General features: G+C 35.3%; 1 protein-coding gene across 1 annotated transcript in view; it reads right to left on the reverse strand.

Annotated features, from left to right (window-relative positions):
- Window positions 1–259: 259 nt before the first annotated feature.
- The window catches only part of LOC138335533 (dynein axonemal assembly factor 9-like), a 76,919-nt gene continuing 54,753 nt past the window's right edge, over window positions 260–22,425 (reverse strand). The window contains exons 19-40 of the mRNA XM_069284667.1: window positions 22,184–22,228; window positions 17,540–17,691; window positions 15,341–15,411; window positions 14,233–14,371; window positions 13,420–13,526; window positions 12,382–12,528; window positions 11,549–11,628; window positions 11,102–11,197; window positions 10,594–10,759; window positions 10,075–10,163; window positions 9,415–9,570; window positions 8,909–8,985; window positions 8,630–8,678; window positions 7,863–7,944; window positions 7,544–7,632; window positions 5,296–5,382; window positions 4,105–4,211; window positions 3,568–3,642; window positions 2,844–3,049; window positions 2,107–2,172; window positions 1,490–1,583; window positions 260–900 (exon numbers count right to left, since the gene is read on the reverse strand). Of these exons, the coding sequence (XP_069140768.1) occupies window positions 791–900; window positions 1,490–1,583; window positions 2,107–2,172; window positions 2,844–3,049; window positions 3,568–3,642; window positions 4,105–4,211; window positions 5,296–5,382; window positions 7,544–7,632; window positions 7,863–7,944; window positions 8,630–8,678; window positions 8,909–8,985; window positions 9,415–9,570; window positions 10,075–10,163; window positions 10,594–10,759; window positions 11,102–11,197; window positions 11,549–11,628; window positions 12,382–12,528; window positions 13,420–13,526; window positions 14,233–14,371; window positions 15,341–15,411; window positions 17,540–17,691; window positions 22,184–22,228 (2,290 nt within the window). The 3' untranslated portion in view covers window positions 260–790. The remainder of the gene's footprint in view (window positions 901–1,489; window positions 1,584–2,106; window positions 2,173–2,843; window positions 3,050–3,567; window positions 3,643–4,104; window positions 4,212–5,295; window positions 5,383–7,543; window positions 7,633–7,862; window positions 7,945–8,629; window positions 8,679–8,908; window positions 8,986–9,414; window positions 9,571–10,074; window positions 10,164–10,593; window positions 10,760–11,101; window positions 11,198–11,548; window positions 11,629–12,381; window positions 12,529–13,419; window positions 13,527–14,232; window positions 14,372–15,340; window positions 15,412–17,539; window positions 17,692–22,183; window positions 22,229–22,425) is intronic.

The following is a 22,425-nucleotide window of genomic DNA, read 5'->3' on the forward strand; positions in this document are numbered from 1 at the left end:
AAATTTTATAATGGACTGTTCTCGTCCTTAATTTAGAAGAGTCTAAATGCATCTTCAGGGGTGTATGAGTTGCTACAGTTTGGATTTGTGTTTGGTAAATCACATTTTTTTCTTATACTGTTAATCACATTTTTTGTGGATATTATTAATTTTTCATGCAGAATTATTACAACTTTGATATCAAGTTAGCATGAAAATAATACCTGCAAAATATGTGATTAGCTTACAAGATAACTAATACTTTTTCAAGTTTTATTAATATATGAAATGTCATTGACTAACAATATCAGACGTCATTCTTTCTGTGTGATGACCAGGATATGAACAACTGATTGATGATTTGCAATTTTCTCAAAGCAAAATGATCAGCAGTAAACACATCAGATATCTTTCAAACATCATAAATTATCACATATACATGTATTATGCTCAATGAAACCAAAATTTTGTAATGACAAGATGACCATCCTTCTGAAGTCAAAAGGATTAATTCATTCACCCCTGAAGACACATTTAGGTTCTTCTAAATCAAAGACTAGAACATTCCATTCTGAAATTTCAGGGGTGAACAAGTTACCAAGGCTTAAAATGTGAAAGTTTAAGTGATCAAAGAAAAGAAAACTTAGTCTTCCAATCATCAATCATTAGTTAAAAGAAATAAATTGGTTAGCCCTATCAGAAGCTTAAATCCGTAGGTTTTAAGGTCCAAATATGGACATGTAAGAGGTCAAAAGTTCACTGGCGAAATCCTCAAGTTCAAGGTCAGCTACAAAATGGTAGAACACAACGGTCAGGAAAACAGATCAACATAGTTCCTAGAAATCTCGTCGACTTTTTTGTTGTAGATCTCCACCTCCTGGTTGGTTTGGTCAACGTATTGTTGGATAAACTTGTCTAAGTCTATAAACAGATAAGAATATTTAATTATACTTAATAAACATACAATTCTAAAAATAATAATTCTTATTTTCCAATTGTCATGTACATTTCTAGATGTAGTATACTGTAAACAAACTTTAATTCTTTCGCGATTTCCGTTTCAAAACATTTTTGCGAAGATTAAGTTTTAAAGATTTAAAATAGAATTGAAATATCTTTGAATTTAATTTTGCGACCATTGTCCTAGATATTTATTTGTACATTTACTTTGATCAGGAAATTTGAAAGAAAGATGGTTTATAGTATGAGAGAGATTGTGTAGAGAAATACTCGAATGTACCAGAAATTGATTGCCAATATTAGGTATGGGGGCCAGGGTGGGATATTCCACCTAGGGAACTAGAGAAGTTAAAATTGTTCGAATTCTGTCTCAAATCTAAGCCACAATGACCTAGTTTTGCAATATAGGTGCATGCATCTATCACCAAAATAAAGATCAAAGTAATATTACTATCTATATGTAGAAGATTGAAAATAAAATATATAGAACATTTATATGATAACTTGGGTTATGAAACATATCAATAGTACAGATGTGAGTAAAACATACCGGGATGTGTGTTCTGTTTCTGCCCATCGAAGCTGACAAACTGTGTTCCGTTATAGAACCAGCCCTCTGGTAAAGCCTCCAGGTGATGCTGAGTCTGATAAAGGGAGATAATCCGTCAGCACCATAACATTCCACATTATCACATGATAAGTTATTCAAAATGTCTAAAATTGTAAATTTGTAAAGCATTTCACAGTCTTGTTAAGGTTTTCCGATAATATCCCCCCCCCCCCCCTAAAAAAATTACAATAATCACTGAAGGGCTCTGACATCATTTTCCATATTTAATCATTTTAGTTTTAAACAAACTTACATCACCCTCACTTTACTAAAGTAGAAATTTAGCATATTCAGATATTTACACTTTTTCACAACTCATTCATTCACATCCCTTCAAATAAATAATTGTATAGTTAATTTAATTATATTAATTTTCAGCATTTGAAATTTATATATATCAGGGGAGACAACTCTTATGTGAATGAAACAAAAGCAGTTCAATACAAGCAATTGTATACCAGGTAATATAAAAAAAAATATTCCTTTGATAATTACAAATGAATGATATACAGGAACAAAATAATTCTGAAAAATAATTGATATTTTATAACACTTACATGGATTTTCTTTTCATCTTCCTTTGTAACATTTTTCCGTGTAATGAGCTTCTTTTTCTCTGGTTTCTAAGAATAAAATGTGCACAATCAGGGTTTGCCTGTCATATTCTTTGTAATGAATTTTTCTATCAAAATAAAGCAATCTGTTCACATAGACTTTATATAAGGATTAAGTAATTTTAAATATCAAATAAACACAATTTAACAATTTAAGCATGACAATTTATTGACTCGTGCCCTATTCGATGTGGCGCAGTGGTAGAAGGTGCAGATATGTTTGGCTAGGCGATTGGGTGCCCTAGATCGTGAGTTCGAGGCCCGGATAGGACACGAGTCGATAAATTGTTATGCTTTGTTAAATTGTATTTTTTTTATATTTGATTAAGTAATTTTAAAACGGTATCAATAACTATTATAATCAAAAATAAAAATAAATTCTTAAAAACAATTGTCATACAGTAAAATTGATATTGATGGCCTAAGATCATGGTACAACAGCAACAAATGTTAAACTCCCCGCGTTTTCAATGTTACATGTTTATTTGTTTTAATTAAATGGTCCAGATGATAAGTGTAGTATTAACGATAAGCAGCTGATAACTTTTGCGACACTGTAAATTATATCTCGTTTTACATTCCCATTTTGAAAATAAAATAAAATAAATTGAAATCTTGAATTTGAATGTATTGAAACATAGAAATCACAAAACAATGATGAAATACTGGTACATCCATACCTGTTTGACACAAAGTCGAACTAAGTCTTTTAGTACGCTCTCTTGCAGCTCACACCCAGTGAACACGAGGAAGTTGTCTCCCTTTGTATTGTGAGGCCCATCACCATTGGTCACATTGTTCGATAACTGGTCGAGATTTTTGGCGAGAGTAACAGTCGTAGTATCACTGAGTGTGCTGTGATGAAGCTCCTTCATCTTTGGTGAATCTGAAATCATACAGATGGTTTAACCAGGGTCGTGTAAGGACGTGTCAGATTTGCTGGTGAAGGAAAGCCGGAGTTCCCGGAGAAAAACCATCAACCAGCGATCAGTACCTGGCAACTGCCCCACATGGGATTCAAACTTGGGAGATAGAGGGCTTGTGATAATATGTTGAGACATTTTAACCACTCATACAGATGTGACAGAGAACGTTATCAAAGTATCTTGGACACTATTGCAGAAGTTTTTTTCATGACATGGCAGCTGTAACGGCCATCTTTGATTTCAAAATGGCAAAAAAAAAATTAAGGCTAGGTCAGAACCATTCAGGATAATTACAGGCCAATTGGTATAACTTGAGAAGTAAGTTTAAAATATGAAAGTTTACTGACAACCAATACCACTCAGCAACAGCGGACAACACCAGACAAAGCACAACCATGAATAAATGTCATCCTGGCTTAATTCTCTAAGTCACTATTCCATAAATAACGCCAGGTGACCATATTATATATATTTTCACCTGTTAAGTGGAGCATTCCTTCTACAAAGTAGATGTTTCCCTTGCAAGGAAATGACTTCAGAGAACTCTTCAGGCCTGAAACATCAATAATAGTCCTTACAGATACAAGGAATTAGGACATGTGTACACATATAAAGACACAAAGACACAGGAAGACACATGGATATAGGAAGAAGCACAGATACAGGTTGACAGGAAGACAAATGTAGATCCAATATTCCACTATGTCATCTGGATTCAGAAAATTGAACGTATATCTGTTCTTAAAAAAATTGAGGTTATCTCAGCCATCTTGGATATTTAATCAGAATGAAAAGAAAGAGATGCAAATATCATACGGATGATACATGTATATACAAAGGCAGACAATCACCTAGGTAGCAATTTAGATGAGATAATCATTTTAAATATAGACCTGATTGGAATGAGACACAGCAGGATGGACAATGTTAATACCATATACCCCTCTTACTATTTCAAAATGTTGAGGGGGAGGGGGTGGAATTAATTGATACAGAGTCCATTGTAACTTGTCACCTTTGAGTTTTTTCATAAGAAGTTGACTTTCAAGAGGCTGAGAGAATCTTAGTACAACACTGTTCATCTTGAGTAGAGCCATCTGTTCCTTCCAAGCACCCAGGGACCTGATGTTAGAATTTATAGATAAATGATAATAACACAATTTAACTTTTCACTCGTCATACATGTTTAGTTCATATGGTAAAAGATGAACTGTATAATTATTGAATTTTGCGGGTGTAAAATTTCACGATTTACTGTCAAATTTACAACAGGCTGTGACATGTAAATCTAAGATTTTGATAAATTTTATTTGGATGGAACCCCAAAATTTAGTGAAATTAAAACCCTTGCAATATTAAAACTATACATTAGATTTAATCTGTACCATAGCTAAGTGTGCCTTTGAAAAATTCTTGCTATAAATAAATCAATATCTTTTAGTTGATATACCATAAAACCAGTTATCTCCCTTTGCTTAAAGACCACCAGCTGGCAGTATGATACAGACACATTATACAGAAAAGTTTCTGTTTGAAAAGTATTCATATAAGGCGGCTGACATCATATGGCAGTCACGATCGATTGTTATTGACCTATTATGTTACCCCTGTTATACCGACAACCAAAACTGACACTGAACAGGTGGCAGTTCATAAGGAGTGATTATAAGACTCTTTCATATGTGGATATGAAGGAAAGGGATATTCTACCAGAGGGTCACAAAATGTAGTAAAACCCGTGGCTTGCCGAGGGTTTTGCAATATTTTGTGATCCCGAGGGTAGAATATCCCTATCCTTCATATCCAATTATGAAAGAGTATTTTTCTGTCATACCTCGACCTTTTATTGCAATTTAACAACTATAATATCCCGCCATTTTAAAATAAATTTGAAGAAATCCACGGCTGAAAGTCAATTTTTCATGATATTTTCAAAAAAAATCTGTTGTTTGCATCTTTTATAGTAAAACCAGCAAGTTTGTGAAAAAAAAAATTGAAATTTTACAGAGGAAATAGAAATCTTGTTGACGCTGTGACGTCACGTGGTTTATTGCAAAGGTAGCCATGCAATACAGCCTCAGGCGGCATGAGTGTATTGCCCTAGACCAGCCAGTATTACACCCGTAGGTATGAAAGAATACTGTATACAGTTACAGTTTGATTCTCAGAAAAACAGTCTTATACATTTTAACACATTCATACATACCAGCCTGGACACAGAAGATGTCTCGCTCGAACTTTTTCGTCCTGCATAAAGGCTGTCTCCGACAACATTGCATCAATGTCCATACTCCTGTTCAACAGATAGACAACTTACATAAAATACATATTACCAGAAGCCTTCCAACTTTGGTTGCAAGCAGTCATGGCAGGTAGTGACCACAGATCAGTGGTTTTTCTCCATGTACTCCGGCTTTCTCCATTCCTTTAAACTGGTATGCCCTTAAATGATCCTAGCTGTTGATAGGATGTAAAACTAATTAAACCAAACTAGAGTCTTTCACCATGATACACTACAGACATATCGGTAATTGAAATGATTGTTTTCAGATGACATCTTGAAACAGTTAAGATATTCAGTTGCTCTTCCCTTGAGCATTGAATTTATGGTAAATACTCTATAGATATTACTATTAACTTGGGTCAACATTTTTGCTAAAAAATCATTTCTCAATATTTCACCGATCAAATTTTTGCAATCATAGCAATCGCCTGCATAATCGAAACAAGAGGCCCAGAGGGCCTGTATCGCTCACCTGGTTTTTTGTTAGTAATTATCACAAGAATCTGACAATTAGAAAAATAAGCAAAATTGACTCCCAAAGTTTAATTTTGAATCACAACCATACAATGATGCTATTGATACCATACAAATATGCTATCCAATACATAGGTTCAGAGACAAAGTAATTTATATGAAAATAGCAGCCTAATTGATCTTTTTGACCTCGCATCTATTGCCGTTTAAGGCCCCGGGTGTCAGCCCTATCATTTGTACAATTTCAAATCCCAACCCTATAAGGATGCTACCATTGCATTATAAGTGCTCTTCCATTCTTAGTTGCAGAGAAGAAGTCATTTATATGGAAATAGCTAAATTGATCCCTTTTTACCCCACCCTTCAGGCTCCCGGGGGGTCAGCCCCATCATTTGCAAAATTTTGAATCCAAACCCTATAAGGATGTAACCATTGCATTATGAGCGCAATCCCATGTTAAGTTGCAGAGAAAAAGTCATTTATATGGAAATTGACCACTTTTGACCCCGCCCCTCAGGCCCCCGGGGGTCAGCCCTATCATTTGCTCAATTTGGAATCCCCAGCCTACAAGGATGCTACCATTGCATTATGGGTGCTATACCATGCTTAGTTTCAGAGAAGAAGTCATTTATATGGAAATAGCCAAATTGACCCCTTTTGACCCCGCCCCTCAGGCCCCCGGGGGGTCAGCCCTATCATTTGCACAATTTTGAATCCCCACCCTATAAGGATGCTACCATTGCATTATGGGTGCTATACCATACTTAGTTTCAGAGAAGAAGTCGTTTATATGGAAATAGCCAAATTGGCCCCTTTTGACCCCGCCCCTCAGGTCCTCGGGAGGTCAGCCCCAATATTTGTACAATTTTGAATCCCCACCCTATAAGGATGATATCATTGCATTATTGGTGCTATCCCATGCTTGGTTTCAGAGAAGAAGTCGTTTATATGGAAATAGCCAAATTGACCCCTTTTGACCCCGCCCCTCAGCCCCTCCAAGAGTCAGCCCCATCATTTGTACAATTTTGAATCCCCACCCTATAACGATACTACAATTGCATTATGAGTGCTATCTCATGCTTAGTTTCAGAGAAGAAGTCGTTTATATGGAAATAGCCAAATTGACCCCATTTGACCCCGCCCCTCAGGCCCCCGGGGGGTCAGCCCCATCATTTGTACAATTTTGAATCCCCACCCTATAAGGATGCTACCATTGCATTATGGGTGCTATCCCATGCTTGATTTCAGAGAAGAAGTCGTTTATATGGAAATAGCCAAATTGACCCCTTTTGGCCCGCCCCTCAGGCCCCCAGGGGTCAGCCCCATCATTTGTACAATTTTCAGTTAGTAGTCCATAAGGATGCTACCAGTCAAATTTTATTGAAATCCGACCAGCGGTTATGGAGAAGAAGTCGATTGTTCACGGACGCCGGACGCCGGACGCTGCGGTATCCCATAAGCTCACCTCGGTCCTTTGGACCAGGTGAGCTAAAAATGGAATCCCTGCGAAAATAACCAGCTATACTATAGCTTGTCATAGGTTAAGAAATATCAGATAAACAATATTCACACATTGTGGACCCGTTGTAGAAGGCTTAAGATGGAGAAGTTATCAGAACCTGTACCAGTCGGCCATCTTGGCCACCGAGGATTCAGTTAAAATAATATTGAGGATCTCACAATTTTATTAACTCACCTTGTCACCTTGCCGTGCTCAGCAAGGAAAAATGCTACATCTGTGTTTATTGACCGTAGCAGATTCTGAATCGTCAACAAAGATTGGTTCTGTGAAATAAAGTTTGAAATATTAACAAGAGATCCATGAAAAATCTTATCACTCATCTTTGATAGATCTGTTTTAATTTGAACTTTGTAAATGTTGTTGGGCATGAAAACGCGAAATTAAGTTGCCGTGAAAAAAATCTTGTTTAACGAAACTACTATACAAGATGGCTGCCTTTTTTTATTCTCAAAATACAAGGAGGGGATACCATATTTGAGTACTGTCAGCTTACCTTGACAGACGTAGAGGAGGTGAAGAGAATGTTATTGACCCAGCCCTGAGCACAGTCATTAAGGAAATTAGGCAGTGTTAACCTGCAATATAGATGTGCATAAACTTAATTAAATGATATGTTCATTGTATGAAAATTAGGTGGATAAAATAAATATTAATGTAATGTTGCAGACATGATCAATTGATGCCCCTAATTTCAAAATTGAAAATGATACTCAGACAGCTAGCCAAATGGTAGTGCAAGGAATATCACTATTAGGACATTCAAGTATACTCCCAGATTCATTACCATATTCTCTTCAATGGTTCAAAAGTTAATATCTTGACGAGATATCAGTAGATGATGAGGAAGAGAAAGATGAACCACTTTTTTTTATATCATCCTTCATTCTAAGGGGAGATAATAAATTGAAAACAACATTTCATTGAAAATTTTTGTTTTTGCATCTTTTTGTTCGATTTATCAATATTTTGATGTCAACTTTTCTTTATTCAACAATATAATATCTGTTAGACTAAATGCCTTCACCTCCATTCTCTTCCATTCACTCATTTACCCCTGAAGATAGATTTGGACACTTCTGATTCAAAGATTGGAATAGTCCATTATGAATTTTCAGGGGTGAATCAAGGCAGGATAGGATGTGGGTAACACTACATCCTCCCAATTCATGACAGGGACATAAAAATATGCTACGCCTAACAATTTCTATTGAATTTAATCAGATATGGGACCAAATATTTTCTGGCCTCCGTATGACTTACCGTCGCTCCATGTAGGCGTTAAGAGGATCCACACACACTGTCACACTTCCTGTAACAAATTACCATATAATGTCGATTTCACATACAGTATTCGCCGTAAAAAATATTGGTAAGTAACAAATATGTAAGTTGTGGATGAAAAACCTCTAAAAAAGTCAGCCATATTTTAACTTTTTCTGTACTCATGGCACATTAATCTGTTGCAGTTAACATGCATACACTGTCTTTCCTTTGATATGCGTCCTTTTTATTACATTATTATTAATAATTATTTGTTACCTATTTTGGTGACCTTTCTGACCTCAGGATCTGGATGACAATGTATGGCTTGTACCACTTGTAAAACGTCCACGTTCCTACAAAATTAAATCTACATTAGGTAAATGAACCAGGCATATTATTGTTATAAACATAACCTAAAAATGTCAGTCAAACTATATACTAAATAGAATTTAATTCAATTAATTGGGAAATAATACACACAATTTTGTCATACAACTTAATGGCAACAAGTAACAATGAACAAAATCCTTTTCTAAAAACAGCAGTTTTTTGATCACCATCTCCACAACCTGTCACCTGTTTTTCTAATACTTTATAGCACTTGAAATTCGCAGGACACATATTCGCAGTTTCGTTAACAGAAAACATTCGCAGAGTTTTAATTCCCACTAAACCTTCTCCCCCCCCCCCTCCCTATATATATATTGGATGACTAACGTTGGAGTGAGACTAAAACTCTAACCATTGATAAAGAACATATATATGTTGGATGTTTGACTTACGTTGGAGTGACCACTAAGACCCGAGCCTTTGATGTAGTGGACATCACCACTGACCTCCGTTTCCTGTTGTTACTGACCAGGGAGGTCAAGGACATTTGTAATTGGCCGGGGATGAAAGAATCGGGCGAATCCAGAGGCTGCCTTAGAACAGTCCACCTGTGAAAAAAGATACTAACATTAATAGTGTCTCCCTGAGGGCTGTTCTTTCTCATTATTCTTAGTTGATGCTGATATTGAATACAGTTTATCCCCTCTTCTGGAGCCACATTCATCAGACCCCGGGGGCCAATCATAGCAAATATGTCCATATCATTAAAACTGTAACTCTAAAGCAAACTATTTTCATGGGTGATTAAATTTTGTTTATTTTGCTGATGATTATAAATCATGAAAAATAAATTGTTGCGAAATATCATGAAACACAGGTATATTTAATTTGGAACCGAATGAGTCAAAATCGCAAAATCAAAACGCCGCAAAAAGGTTTGCCATGAAAATGCAAAATTAAGTCATGGTGAAAATAATGTTGGTTTAGATTATCTTTTACGTACAATTCTTCTTATCATAGCAATTTTAATTGCATATTTGTTATAATAATTATTGTAATAATTATTGAATAAATAGGCAATGAGATATACAAGGGCATTAACTTGTACCTACTTAATTCTATCCTTGGTGATGTCCATTAGTGTATCGCACAGAGTGTTCATGTGGATCCCCTGTACACCTCCGATGATGTTCACTACAATCTAAAACATACACACACCGTTAATCTCAGCAGACGACACCAAGGTCTATAATGGAATATAAACACCAATGTCTATTGGGGTGACGCCAAGAGGCCCTGACACATAATTTATATATGCAACCAAGGATGTTTCAGACAAAGACCAGAAAGTTTATGATTCATTTTAATAACAGCCTCATTTTCAATAAAAATTCTCTTCAATTTTGTCTAATGAATTTTTCTAACAGATAAATAATTAAAATTTTGCAACAAAGAAGGCAAACTAAATGAAGAGTATGGTAAAAAAAATTTTTTTTTAAGAATTTTGCTGTTTTGCATATAGATGGCAGACGGACAATTTGATTACTATAGGGCATCTGCCTTTTGATGTTTGACTCCAATAACACTTTAATATTTATGAATTATTACTTGTAATGATCAGTACATTTTACCTCTGCTGTTTTATCCTCCGACTCGACCTCCTCCCCCGGCTTGCGATTCTCTGCTGCGATACTTCTATCTGTATCCAGAGGTTGGACAACATTACGAATGGCCGGAATAGCCACCTCTGGAATGGAGACATCGCTTACACTACTGGCTGAGAAGTGAGCTAGGAAGCTAAAAATAGATTAATAAAATGTTAAAAGCAGAATATTCAAACAGATTAGAATGTTGTGGTTGACATTTTTTGAACATGTTAAAACAATGTCGTCTGTACATAATACAGAGTTATCTCCCTTTAATGTATGCATCCAATATTATGACATTTAAAAATTAACTCATTTACCCCTGATAGTTAGGTGGTCTTTATACAGAGGTGGTCTTTATACAGAGGTGGTCTTTATACAGAGGTGGTCTTAATACAGAGGTGGTCTTCATACAGAGGTGTTTGCTAAGTTAGGTTTTACTATACTTGTAGAATATTGACTTTTTTGTGAACTTGTTAGCATGATAACTTACAGTTTGAGGTCGGGAAGAGTTGCTAAAGCGCGCGGAAACCCAGTAAGTTGAACAGTCGGTGGGCTCATCTCATACTTATTCTGTAGGTAATTATATCTGTCAAAATCAATGTTACAAATGAAAATCACAAATCAAAATTACAAAACAAAAAAACGAAAAAACAAAAATTCCACAATTAACATTTTACAGAACTGATACTTTACAGCGAGTTCTTATCATACAGAATCAATGTCTTCAAGAATAAACGAAAGATTTTTTTACAGCATTGATATCGTTGAGAATTAATGTCTCAATGATTAATCTTATGAACGCATGACAGACCAAACACTTTACAGAATTACCTAAGGTCTTATAGATGAATATCTAACAGATTTAATGTTAGAATAGAATTAATATCTTCCAGACTGATGTGTTATGTTTTAATGAGTAACAAGTTGCATTACTTACGTGTTGTTGTACTCTGAGGGTAAAGTGTCACACCTTATAAACGCTGGTAGACTAGACTCTGTCTTCCATGCTGGCAAAATCTAACAAGAAAAAAAAAAAATCCGGAGTCAACTGTCGTCGATGAGAGGTCGAGTCTGGGGAACTCGCTCTACATTTTATTGATAGAAACAAGAAAACACGTCTTTCCAGTTCCACGTCTTTTTATCTTCTCCCAAAACATGTCATTTTTATAATAAGAGAATTCCAATAAAGGGGAATAACTCGAATAAATTAGAGTTACAATTATCTCCCTTAGAATATACCAAGTAATCTACTTTCACCCATATAACCATACACATAACAAAACTCTACTTCAAACAACTTTGATCCCCAATATATAACTTTATTCTATCAATATTTATAAAATTGAAGAACAACAGTAATTGTTTGGTTTTATTAGTTTAACCATGGTCATATAAAGATGTGCCAGAAGTATTGATGGAAGAAAACCAGAGTAACCAGAGAAAAACTACCGACCAGCAGTCAGTACCTGGCAACTGCCCCACATGGGATTTGAACTAACGTATGACCCAGAAATGGAGGGCTTGTGGTAAGATGTCAGGAAATCATAACAACTCAGCAGCCGTAGCCCAAAAAGTAATTCAGAATTGCTTTTATTGTTGAAATCCAAGTTAGCTGCTTAAAAGCCATGCTGAATCCCATTAGCCAACAAACTTATCAAGAAATTTATGAGGAATCATCAGGTTGAAGTAACATATACATATCCTTCCATCACTTTTATGCAAATTAAATAAGTCAAAGTGCAAGATGAAGCTCCCTGATAAAATCTCTACCTCTGAGTACATGTGTTTGTAGGCCTGTGTCTTTGGTGTTAAACTGAGGTAGATGTGATTGCTCTCTGACGTCAGGAATGTTGGTAAAGAGGATTTAGCAGTCTCCTTGACAACCAAGAACAACACAGCAAGAACACTGCCAGTTCCCTAAAGAAAAAAAATATCAATAATCATTAACAATAATAAACAACAGAGAAAATTAAACAGCATCGCAGTTATAGGGCTGGTGCATGAAGATATTTCAAAATGAAGAGCTGTTGCGATCTTGCAAAAATGTGGAAATTCAATACATGAGGGGAGAATTTCTGCAAATGACGCAAAGGTTGCAGGATCACAAACACTTTATTTCCCTGCGCATAATATTTTGTGAATGTATTAACTGAGTAGCTGAAAGTCTGAAGGTTTATTTATCATGAAAATAACAACACAGTGAATGCTGAATTATGCTTGCAAATCTCAAAATTAAGCACTCACAAAAATATCCTCTTTTACAGCATGGTTATAACAGGTCAATACTATTATGTGGTATCATCAATTTTGGTGGTTTGTAAAAACTAGGGCTGTAAAGCAATGGCTAACTAATACCTGACTTGATGGCCATTTTATAAAACTTGTGTATAGCGACCAGGTTACCATGGCAATCAAAATTAGGGAAATAAAACCCTGCATCTATATCTACACATGGTCCCCAACATTGGGGCCAAGTTTCATTGAAATTGTCTCAGTAGTTTAGGAGGATTGGCGTTAAAAAAATAGGGTCAACTACACTGGTCGATCCTGGTTCCTACATATAGGACCACAGGATTAGGATTCTATAAATATACGGACACCCCTATAGAGTATATATGTGTAAATATACTGTGTCACACATATGTATATGGATGTCTGAATATCTATTGAGTCAAAAACCTGTTGCAGAATAGAGACAGCTAGATCACTCTCGGACCATATAGAGTTCTTCAATGCAAAAGCCAAGTTTTGTTTTATACAAGCAATGAAAACGTCATGAATTTTTTGAATTTGTCTTTGAATACGTACCCCATCATAAAAGTGTATTGAATCTAGATTTCTGTTGTTCAGTAGAGAAACTGTACCAGACTGAGGGTGGAGGAGGACCAGGGCATGTTCATATGCATACAGCTGGACTGAAAAATAAACCACATTCAGTACAGCTAGACTGAAAAAATAAAATGTTCATACACATACAGCTGGACTGAAAATAAACAAATAAACTGAAAATAAAATTTCATACACATACAGCTGGACTGAAAAATAAACCACATTCAGTACAGCTGAACTGAAAAGTAAAATGTTCATACACATACAGCTGGACTGAAAAATAAAACACATTCAGTACAGCTAGACTGAAAAAATAAAATGTTCATACACATACAGCTGGACTGAAATCACCCCACTCTTTCAGTACAGCTAGACTGAAAAGTAAAACATACAGCTGGAGTGAATTTAATTTTGTATATGTAGAGTTGCCATAAACTTGAAATTCCTGTAAGCCTATAACTCCGTACATAAAAATGGTTAGGATTGCAGTCAGGAGTCAGGAATGACAGGAAAGATATGAAGAATATGCAGTAGATTACTGTAAAACAACTTCCTTTTTCTGTGCGGTTTTAATTTTCACGATTTTTGAGATCCGAGTTTTGCAAGTTTATCTCCGCCAATTACCATCTATATCAATTCATTGATAGAAGATTTTCTTCAAGCAGCAAATTTTAATCTTTGTGTTGTGTGTGTGTTTTGAAATGAAAATTGCTACATTTAATCGTGCAACAGGTCCTCAAAATCTTCATCAGAGATCTTAATCCTGTAGACGTTTACTGATTATTGTCTTACCTTCTAAATGAAATTGACCAAGATTTCTTGCAGTTCCAGCGTAGACAGATTCTCCAGCAATTAACATCCTTCCACACGTATCCCCCATACCGTGAGTTAGTTTGTCCTGTAAGGCTTGTACTGGCCGACTACCACTTAACTACACAACAGAATAAAAATAATCCAAACTCTACATGAATAAACCATAGACCTACATAAATATCTTTGGAGGGAAACACCAGAGACCTCAGGGCCAATTGAACTTTACCATTCTTGAAAAGCAACTTAACCCATTTACCCCTGGAAAATCATAATGGAATGCTCCAGTCCTTGAACTAGAAGAGTCCAAATGTGTCTTCAGGGGTAAATGAGTTAAGAATCGTCAATCTTAATTTAAAGCCCATTGTTTGATTCTACCATGTCTGAATCCCTTTTCAGGCCACCCTCACAGACCCTTGGGCTATTATAAGTAAAACGCATGCATGCAGATTATTTACAATGTTGACTGACCTGATAGTTATAAGCCAAAACAGTTTTATTTTTTGCATTTGATTTGAATCAGTAGCGTGGGATAAGTCAAAACTGTAGATTACTAGAGACACAATTCACAAAAATTACAGTTGCATGATAGGCTCCTTCTCAGGTGATCTCATTTTTTTTTACCCCTCATTAGGCACATTTAGACTCTTCTAAATCAAAGACTAGACAAGTCCATTATGAAATTTCAGGGATGAATGAGTTAAAGTGTTGTCAAGGTAAATTTTGCTGATTACTGATACATAGAGACAGGTAGAGAAGCCCCTCCGCCGTTCCTCCACTGAACCCAACGATAGCATCATTTAGTGTCTATGATCTTAAGATACAACAAAAGTTTCAGATATTTTGTACGATTGTTGTAAATAACAGAAGCTTCATAACACAAAATTTTTCAAATAAAAATATAAAGCCTGAAATATTGACTAAAATTTTCAGCATCAAAGAACATGTAGAAATTAGATTACATCTGATTCTCAACATTCATTTAATTTTCATCTTATTCAATTTACATGGTAATAGTGAAATAAACGACTTCATGCTAAAGGTACAGATTAATATGATGTAGCGAGAAACGTAACTCGATCACACATACATGCCATGCTTGGAACCGTGGGAAATTCGCCGTTAGGATCAATATCTCACTATTCAAATACTGTGTCCCATCTGAAATAGGAAGCAAACCCTGTGAAATGGCAGAATTGTTTTACATGAAAAGGCCAATTAGGGAGTATACATTGTCAGCCAACACATCAGTGAAATGCTCTTATTTTATCTGAGACATGAAAAACAACAAAGAAAAAAAAAGAAATCTGATTGAGTAAGCTATAAATTGGAGTTGATGTCTTGGAAAACGTCTAAACATTATTATGGCTGTCTTTATGGACACATTTAAGGAAACAAGAGGCCCAGAGGGCCTGTATCGCTCACGTGGTTTGTAATTCCAAGTAATGTTCCGGATACATGTTCATTGTTTCTTTTCTGAAGGAATTTGAATATTTGCCTCTAATTCCCCTATTTGGCCCCACCGCTCCTGCTCCTGGGGGGTTAGAGACAAAATTTATACAAACTCTGTTCCCTTTCCCCCATGAATGTTTGAGGCCAATTTTGGTCACAATCCATGCAGAACTCTAGGAAAAGTAGTGATTTATAGGATTTACCTCTAATTCCCCTATTGGGCCCTGCCCCCCTTCTGCTCCTGAGGGGTCAGAACCAAAATTTATACAAGTTCTGTTCCCCTTCCTCCAAGGATATTTGTGGCCAAATTTAGTCACAATCCATGCAGAACTCTAGGACAAGTAGTGATTAATAGGATTTACCTGTAGTTCCCCTATTGGGCCCCGCACTCCTGCCCTCGGGGGTCAGAGCCAAAATTTATACAGGTTCCCCTACCCCTAAGGATGTTTATGGCCAAATTTGGTTACAATCCATGCAGAACTCTAAGACAAGTAGCCATTTAAAAGGATTTACCTCTACATCCCCTATTGGGTCTCGCCCCTTTTGCCCCTGGGGGGTCAGAGCTAAAAATTTATAGAAGTTCTGATCTCCTTCCCCCAAGGATGTTTGTGGCAAAATTTGGTCACAATCCATGCAGAACTCTAGGAAAAGTAGTGATTTATAGGATTTACCTCTATTTCCCCTATTGGGCCCCGTCCCTCCTGCCCCCAAGGCGTCAGAGTCAAAATTTATACAAGTTCTGTTCCCCTTCCCCAAAGGATGTTTGTGGCCAAATTTGGTCACAATCCATGCAGAACTCTAGGACAAGTAGCGATTTATAGGAAATGTTGACAGACGGAGGACGGACGCCGCGGTAAGACATAAGCTCACCGGCCATTCCGGCCAGGTGAGCTAAAACCCTCTTTATTTCTCTTATATTTTCTGTATCAGTTAGATATATATAGGTCTGTCTAGAACAACAAAGCTATGGTATATTTACTGCACAACTGCCTGGGTAAGACTAGTACTATTGTTTCATGTATTATGATGTCATATAGAAAATTGCCTCCTGAAAGGCCAAAACCGGGACCATGCAGGGCCCATTTTTATGAATATTCCTTAATTTCAAGGATTTCCTTAACTTAAAATTCTACACAGGAGAACATAACAAAAGTTATGGAAAAAATCTTAAGTTAACGAGCCTTCCAAAATCTGTAATGCTTTCCTATGGAAAATTTGAAGTTATTAATATAGATTAAAGAATTCCTTAAAGTTTAGAAATGTTCATGAAACTGTGAAACTTCAGTATACAAGTTCTCATAAATGATGTGATATGAGACAAAACTACTCATTCCTATCTTGGGTATATATATATATATATATATATATATATAAGAAATAAAAACAATAACGACTGACTAGTGAGCGCTTTCGCCCCATTCAAGGGAGACTTTTCCCGCGGGACACACGCGTTATACCTTGAATGGGGCGAAAGCGCTCACTAGTCAGTCGTTATTATTTTTATTTCTTATAGATTTCGTCCGTAAGGATTTTTCTTTAAATTTATCATATATATATATATATATATATACATGTCGTTGACTTTTATTTTTTTTATATATATACATGTATATATTATGAGAAGTGTGGACCTGTATTCTGTATTTGTATATTATAAAGTATCTACCTTTGTAGGTAGGTATTTATAGTAACGTCATACTTTTCAGAGAAAACGACATGAGTTTTTGTGCACAAAATAATGACGTCACAATGGATACCTACTCGCAAGGGAGGTAACTCTTTAATATACAAAGACAGACTCAAACAGTGTAAGAAAATCTTGGATGAGTATACATACCATCCTTCTGTACCCTTATAACAGAGTCTAGGAAAACCTCCGAGTACGCAAGTGAGCCTGCCACTTTACCGGTCACACTTGGAATGTCATATAGGAAAAGCTTGACCGTCTTCAACTTCAGTGACCTCTGGCCATCCTCTATTGGGCACCCACTGTCAATCAAAATGATCACAGATTAGATTTGTTTTGGACAGATCAATGTTCAAAATACACCTTTCATTGTATTGAAAAGGTTGCAGTTAGAATATTAAAGCTGCCTTCTGTATAAATCATATCTAGGACACCTAAAATTCCCGTTCCTACCAACCTGATAAAAGTAACAGAGAATGACCCAGCTCCCTTTCTCAAAAACCTGTTAAATAATGGAGCCAAAATGGCAAACAGGTAGAGAAGAAAAGGGGAGGAAACAGATGGGTAAGGCTGCTAAAAGTTATGGTAAGTATTACATTTAAAGAATTGCTTTTTCTATAAAAAAAACCAACAACATTTAGTATGTAAACTTAATTCACTGTTGTGCTGAGTCCTAAGCAATCAGAAAGCACAACCTAAAGATAAGCAAAAGGTCAAAGGGACAATTCAGTCTAAGAGAACATTAAAATTTATACATATATTGGAAAAACCCAGTTCTAATGGAAATAAGATCAGTCGGTTTTACTGTGATATGCCAGAAAAGCCCATGGTTGTGAAATGCGTGGGAAATGTTCAAACTCGCTCGCTGTCCGCCATTACACATTGTGGTCGAACATCTTGTATGCCGAACCCTGTCCCTTGCTTGTAGAGTAATGCTACTTTTGTCTAGAACTGCTCAAATCCCTCTGACAGTAGCGTGTTTACCTTATTAGGTGAATTGTCTTGCCTAAAAAATCATTTTATCACCTCCTCAGTGGTTATGTAGTTCATTTGTTTAACATGCGTGACTTTGGCTCGAGTATGGGTACAGCGTACATAGTGTACCTGCTTAATCGTATTGATCAACGATTTGTAATTACAATGGTATCAATTAAAATACTAAACAATGACGTGAAATTTGTCAATGTTTTATGTTATATGTTTCATAAGAACTGTAGAACAAAAAATTTATGCCATATTTTGCTTATTGGTTATGTAAAAGAATTAGCCTGAGTGAATTGTCCTTTAGAGAAATCAGTATAAGGTACCATATCGGATAAAAAAACCTAATCTTCCCATAAAAGGAGCTGTACCAACCGTCTTGAAGCGTGATATGCAATCAAGTATCATGACTACAGTGGGGACACAGTTACAATTAGTGCAACATCAGCCACAACTGGACCCAGGCAAAATCAATGGGAAGCAGAAGTCAGTAAATGTAGACTGAACATATTTTGTATTTGCATATTACAGAGTTATCTACCCTTGCGGGAAGTATCGATTGTGAAGTCATGTGTTTGCGAGCGTAACGTCATACATTTCGGAGAAAATGACGTAAATTTTGCTCACAAAATAATGACGTAACATTTGATACCTATCTGCAAGGGAGCTAACTCTGTAATAGGCAAAGACGGAATAAAACCTGAAGACAGGAGCAATTAAAGAGAGTCCAAGAGGACTCTATCCTCATGGACTCTACAAACTCTGACCTTAGAATGTTCATAGCCAATCTGGATTCCTTGACCACAGGCTTTTGGCTCTTATACTCATGCCTCTATATGTGTAATTCTGGGACAAGGTGGAGTATTGACATGATTTTTGAGCTAGCCCTGGCGTTTTTATTGGAGGCCTTCATTCATGTGTCTGGGATGATGAAGTCTGGCTATTTTTAGATGTTTCAGGATACCTAGTGACATTATTTATACGGATTGATATATATATTGTATTATACCAAATTAAAGATAAATTATCTGGCTGTCGTTTAAGAGTTTATTCCCATTGTCACCTCTTACACAGTTAAAATCATACCTTTTCTGAAACTGGGTAGTGTTATATGGCCAGTCAATAAAAGACCTTGACAAAGTAATACACACATATGTATATATAGATGTGTCAGATATCTACACAGTTAAGTCTGTGACTTGACAGATATCTATCTATATATGGACTGGGACGAAATATCCCTATCTTGCTGATTCTATTCAAGGACAAAAGCACAAGAAATTGAGTATCCATTGGTTTTACAAAGATAAAACCAGAGAGCCTCATGACAGGGGCAAAGAAATCCATCATTGTCCTCAGACCGAATAGTATCAGAAAGAGACCCTATAATGAAATCACAGACAAAAAGTTAGGAAGCCGATTCTTAGCTGAGAAGGCAAAGACTCCATTATCAGATTCTATTTAACATTGATTTATATTGCTAATTTGTCACTAGTTTACATATCAATTATCTACAAATAGCCATGATCTTTCCATGACCCCCTATATTCCAGAGATCCATCGACACCACACCACCGTGAATGATGCCCCGGGGTTACCATGTGGGAGCATACACTAATCTGTGTTCATTTGTGGATGAGATAACATGATGTTAGTACATTCCCATGCATAAGATACAACACATCAGCATCATTACAGCCGTAATGCCTCCCCTATAATCCATAATAACATATACTGGTATTAAGACCTCGTTTCTACATTCGCTTTGATTCCGAGATAATACCATATACTGGTATTTAGACCTCGTTTCTACACTCGCTTTGATTCCGAGATAATACCATATGCTGGTATTTAGACCTAGCTTTGATTTTCTACCTTGAGAATCAATTACGGGCTAACACAGCATTTAGTCTTTTTCTCTGGTATCTGCAGCAAATAGATTTTTTTTCTCAAATTAGGCAATTTGTACACAATAATTGCATTAGATAGGGGAACAAGTATACGTGAACACAGAAATCCCGGTAAAAGGAACAGCTCGTTAATTAAATTGCTCTTAAGGATGCAGAATGGGAGAGGATTCTGTCTGTTTACTGAACTAGGCCTGCAGTTCAAAAACATAAAATTTCAAAAGCATCCATAAGTGATCTATGATTTTTTTTAGTTTGTGTCAAAAATGATTATATCATTTATGATTTTTTATTAAGAAGAGATCTGATATACACCCAACATTTTTTAAAGATCTTTATAGTATTAACAAAAGATCTTATATATACAATACCCAATACTGAATGATCTTTATAGAATTAATAAAAGATCTAAGATACACCCAATAGTAAATTATCTAATAGTATGAACAAGTGATCTTAGAGATAAAATATACCCAATATAGTATCTTAATAGTATGAACAAGTGATCTTAGAGATAAAATATACCCAATATAGTATCTTAATAGTATGAACAAGAGATCAAAGAGATAAGATATACCCAATAGTAAATGATCTTAATAGTATTAACAAGAGATCTTAGAGATAACATATACCCAATAGTAAATGATCTTAATATTATTAACAATAGATTTTAGAGATAAGATATACACAAAAGTAAATGATCTTAATAGTATTAACAAGAGATCTTAGAGATAAGATATACCCAATAGTAAATGATCTTAATAGTCTTAACAAGAGATCATAGAGATAAGATATACCCAATAGTAAATGATCTTAATAGTATTAACAAGAGATCTTAGAGATAAGATATACCCAATAGTAAATGATCTTAATAGTATTAACAAGAGATCTTAGAGATAAGATATACAAACAGTAAATGATCTTAATAGTATTAACAAGAGATCTTAGAGATAAGATATACCCAATAGTAAATGATCTTAATAGTCTTAACAAGAGATCATAGAGATAAGATATACCCAATAGTAAATGATCTTAATAGTATTAACAAGAGATCTTAGAGATAAGATATACCCAATAGTAAATGATCTTAATAGTATTAACAAGAGATCATAGAGATAAGATATACCCAATAGTAAATGATCTTAATAGTATTAACAAGAGATCTTAGAGATAAGATATACCCAATAGTAAATGATCTTAATAGTATTAACAAGAGATCTTAGAGATAAGATATACCCAATAGAAATGATAGTACAAACAGTAGAGAAAGATTACCCAATGATCTTAATATAGTAATAACAAGAGATCATAGAGATAAGATATACCCAATAGTAAAATGATCTTAATAGTATTAACAAGAGATCTTAGAGATAAGATATACCCAATAGTAAATGATCTTAATAGTATTAACAAGAGATCTTAGAGATAAGATATACCCAATAGTAAATGATCTTAATAGTATTAACAAGAGATCTTAGAGATAAGATATACCCAATAGTAAATGATCTTAATAGTATTAACAAGAGATCATAGAGATAAGATATACCCAATAGTAAATGATCTTAATAGTATTAACAAGAGATCTTAGAGATAAGATATACCCAATAGTAAATGATCTTGATATTATTAACAAGAAATCTTAGAGATAAGATATACACAAAAGTAAATGATCTTAATAGTATTAACAAGAGATCTTAGAGATTAAATATACCCAATAGTAAATGATCTTAATAGTATTAACAAGAGATCTTATATACAGTACTAAATTCTAAATGATCTTAATAGTATTAACAAAAGATCTTTGATACACAACAATGAATGATCTTTTTAGCAAAAGATCCTGGCGATAATTTACTGAAGTTTCTGGGTAATCAATCATTACGTCAGAAATCTTTGATCCACCTACCTTCCATCTGTACCAGCAGCCTCCATAGTAAATACAATGTTAGACCTGAAACAGGAATAAAACAAGATTAGGCTAACACTATAAAGTACATGGACAAACGTGGTGTCATTTGTCTAAGGGAAAATCAAGTCGCTTGTACTAGAAACATTCATTCTGATCAATTCTAAGTGTTGTGTGCTAAAGGTGGAGAATTAGCACATTTGTGTACATCTGGGTGTAAGCTCTGAAAGTACTGTCGACCT

The sequence above is a fragment of the Argopecten irradians genome, chromosome 11 (assembly GCF_041381155.1).
Source record: "Argopecten irradians isolate NY chromosome 11, Ai_NY, whole genome shotgun sequence".
Lineage (NCBI taxonomy): Eukaryota > Metazoa > Mollusca > Bivalvia > Pectinida > Pectinidae > Argopecten > Argopecten irradians.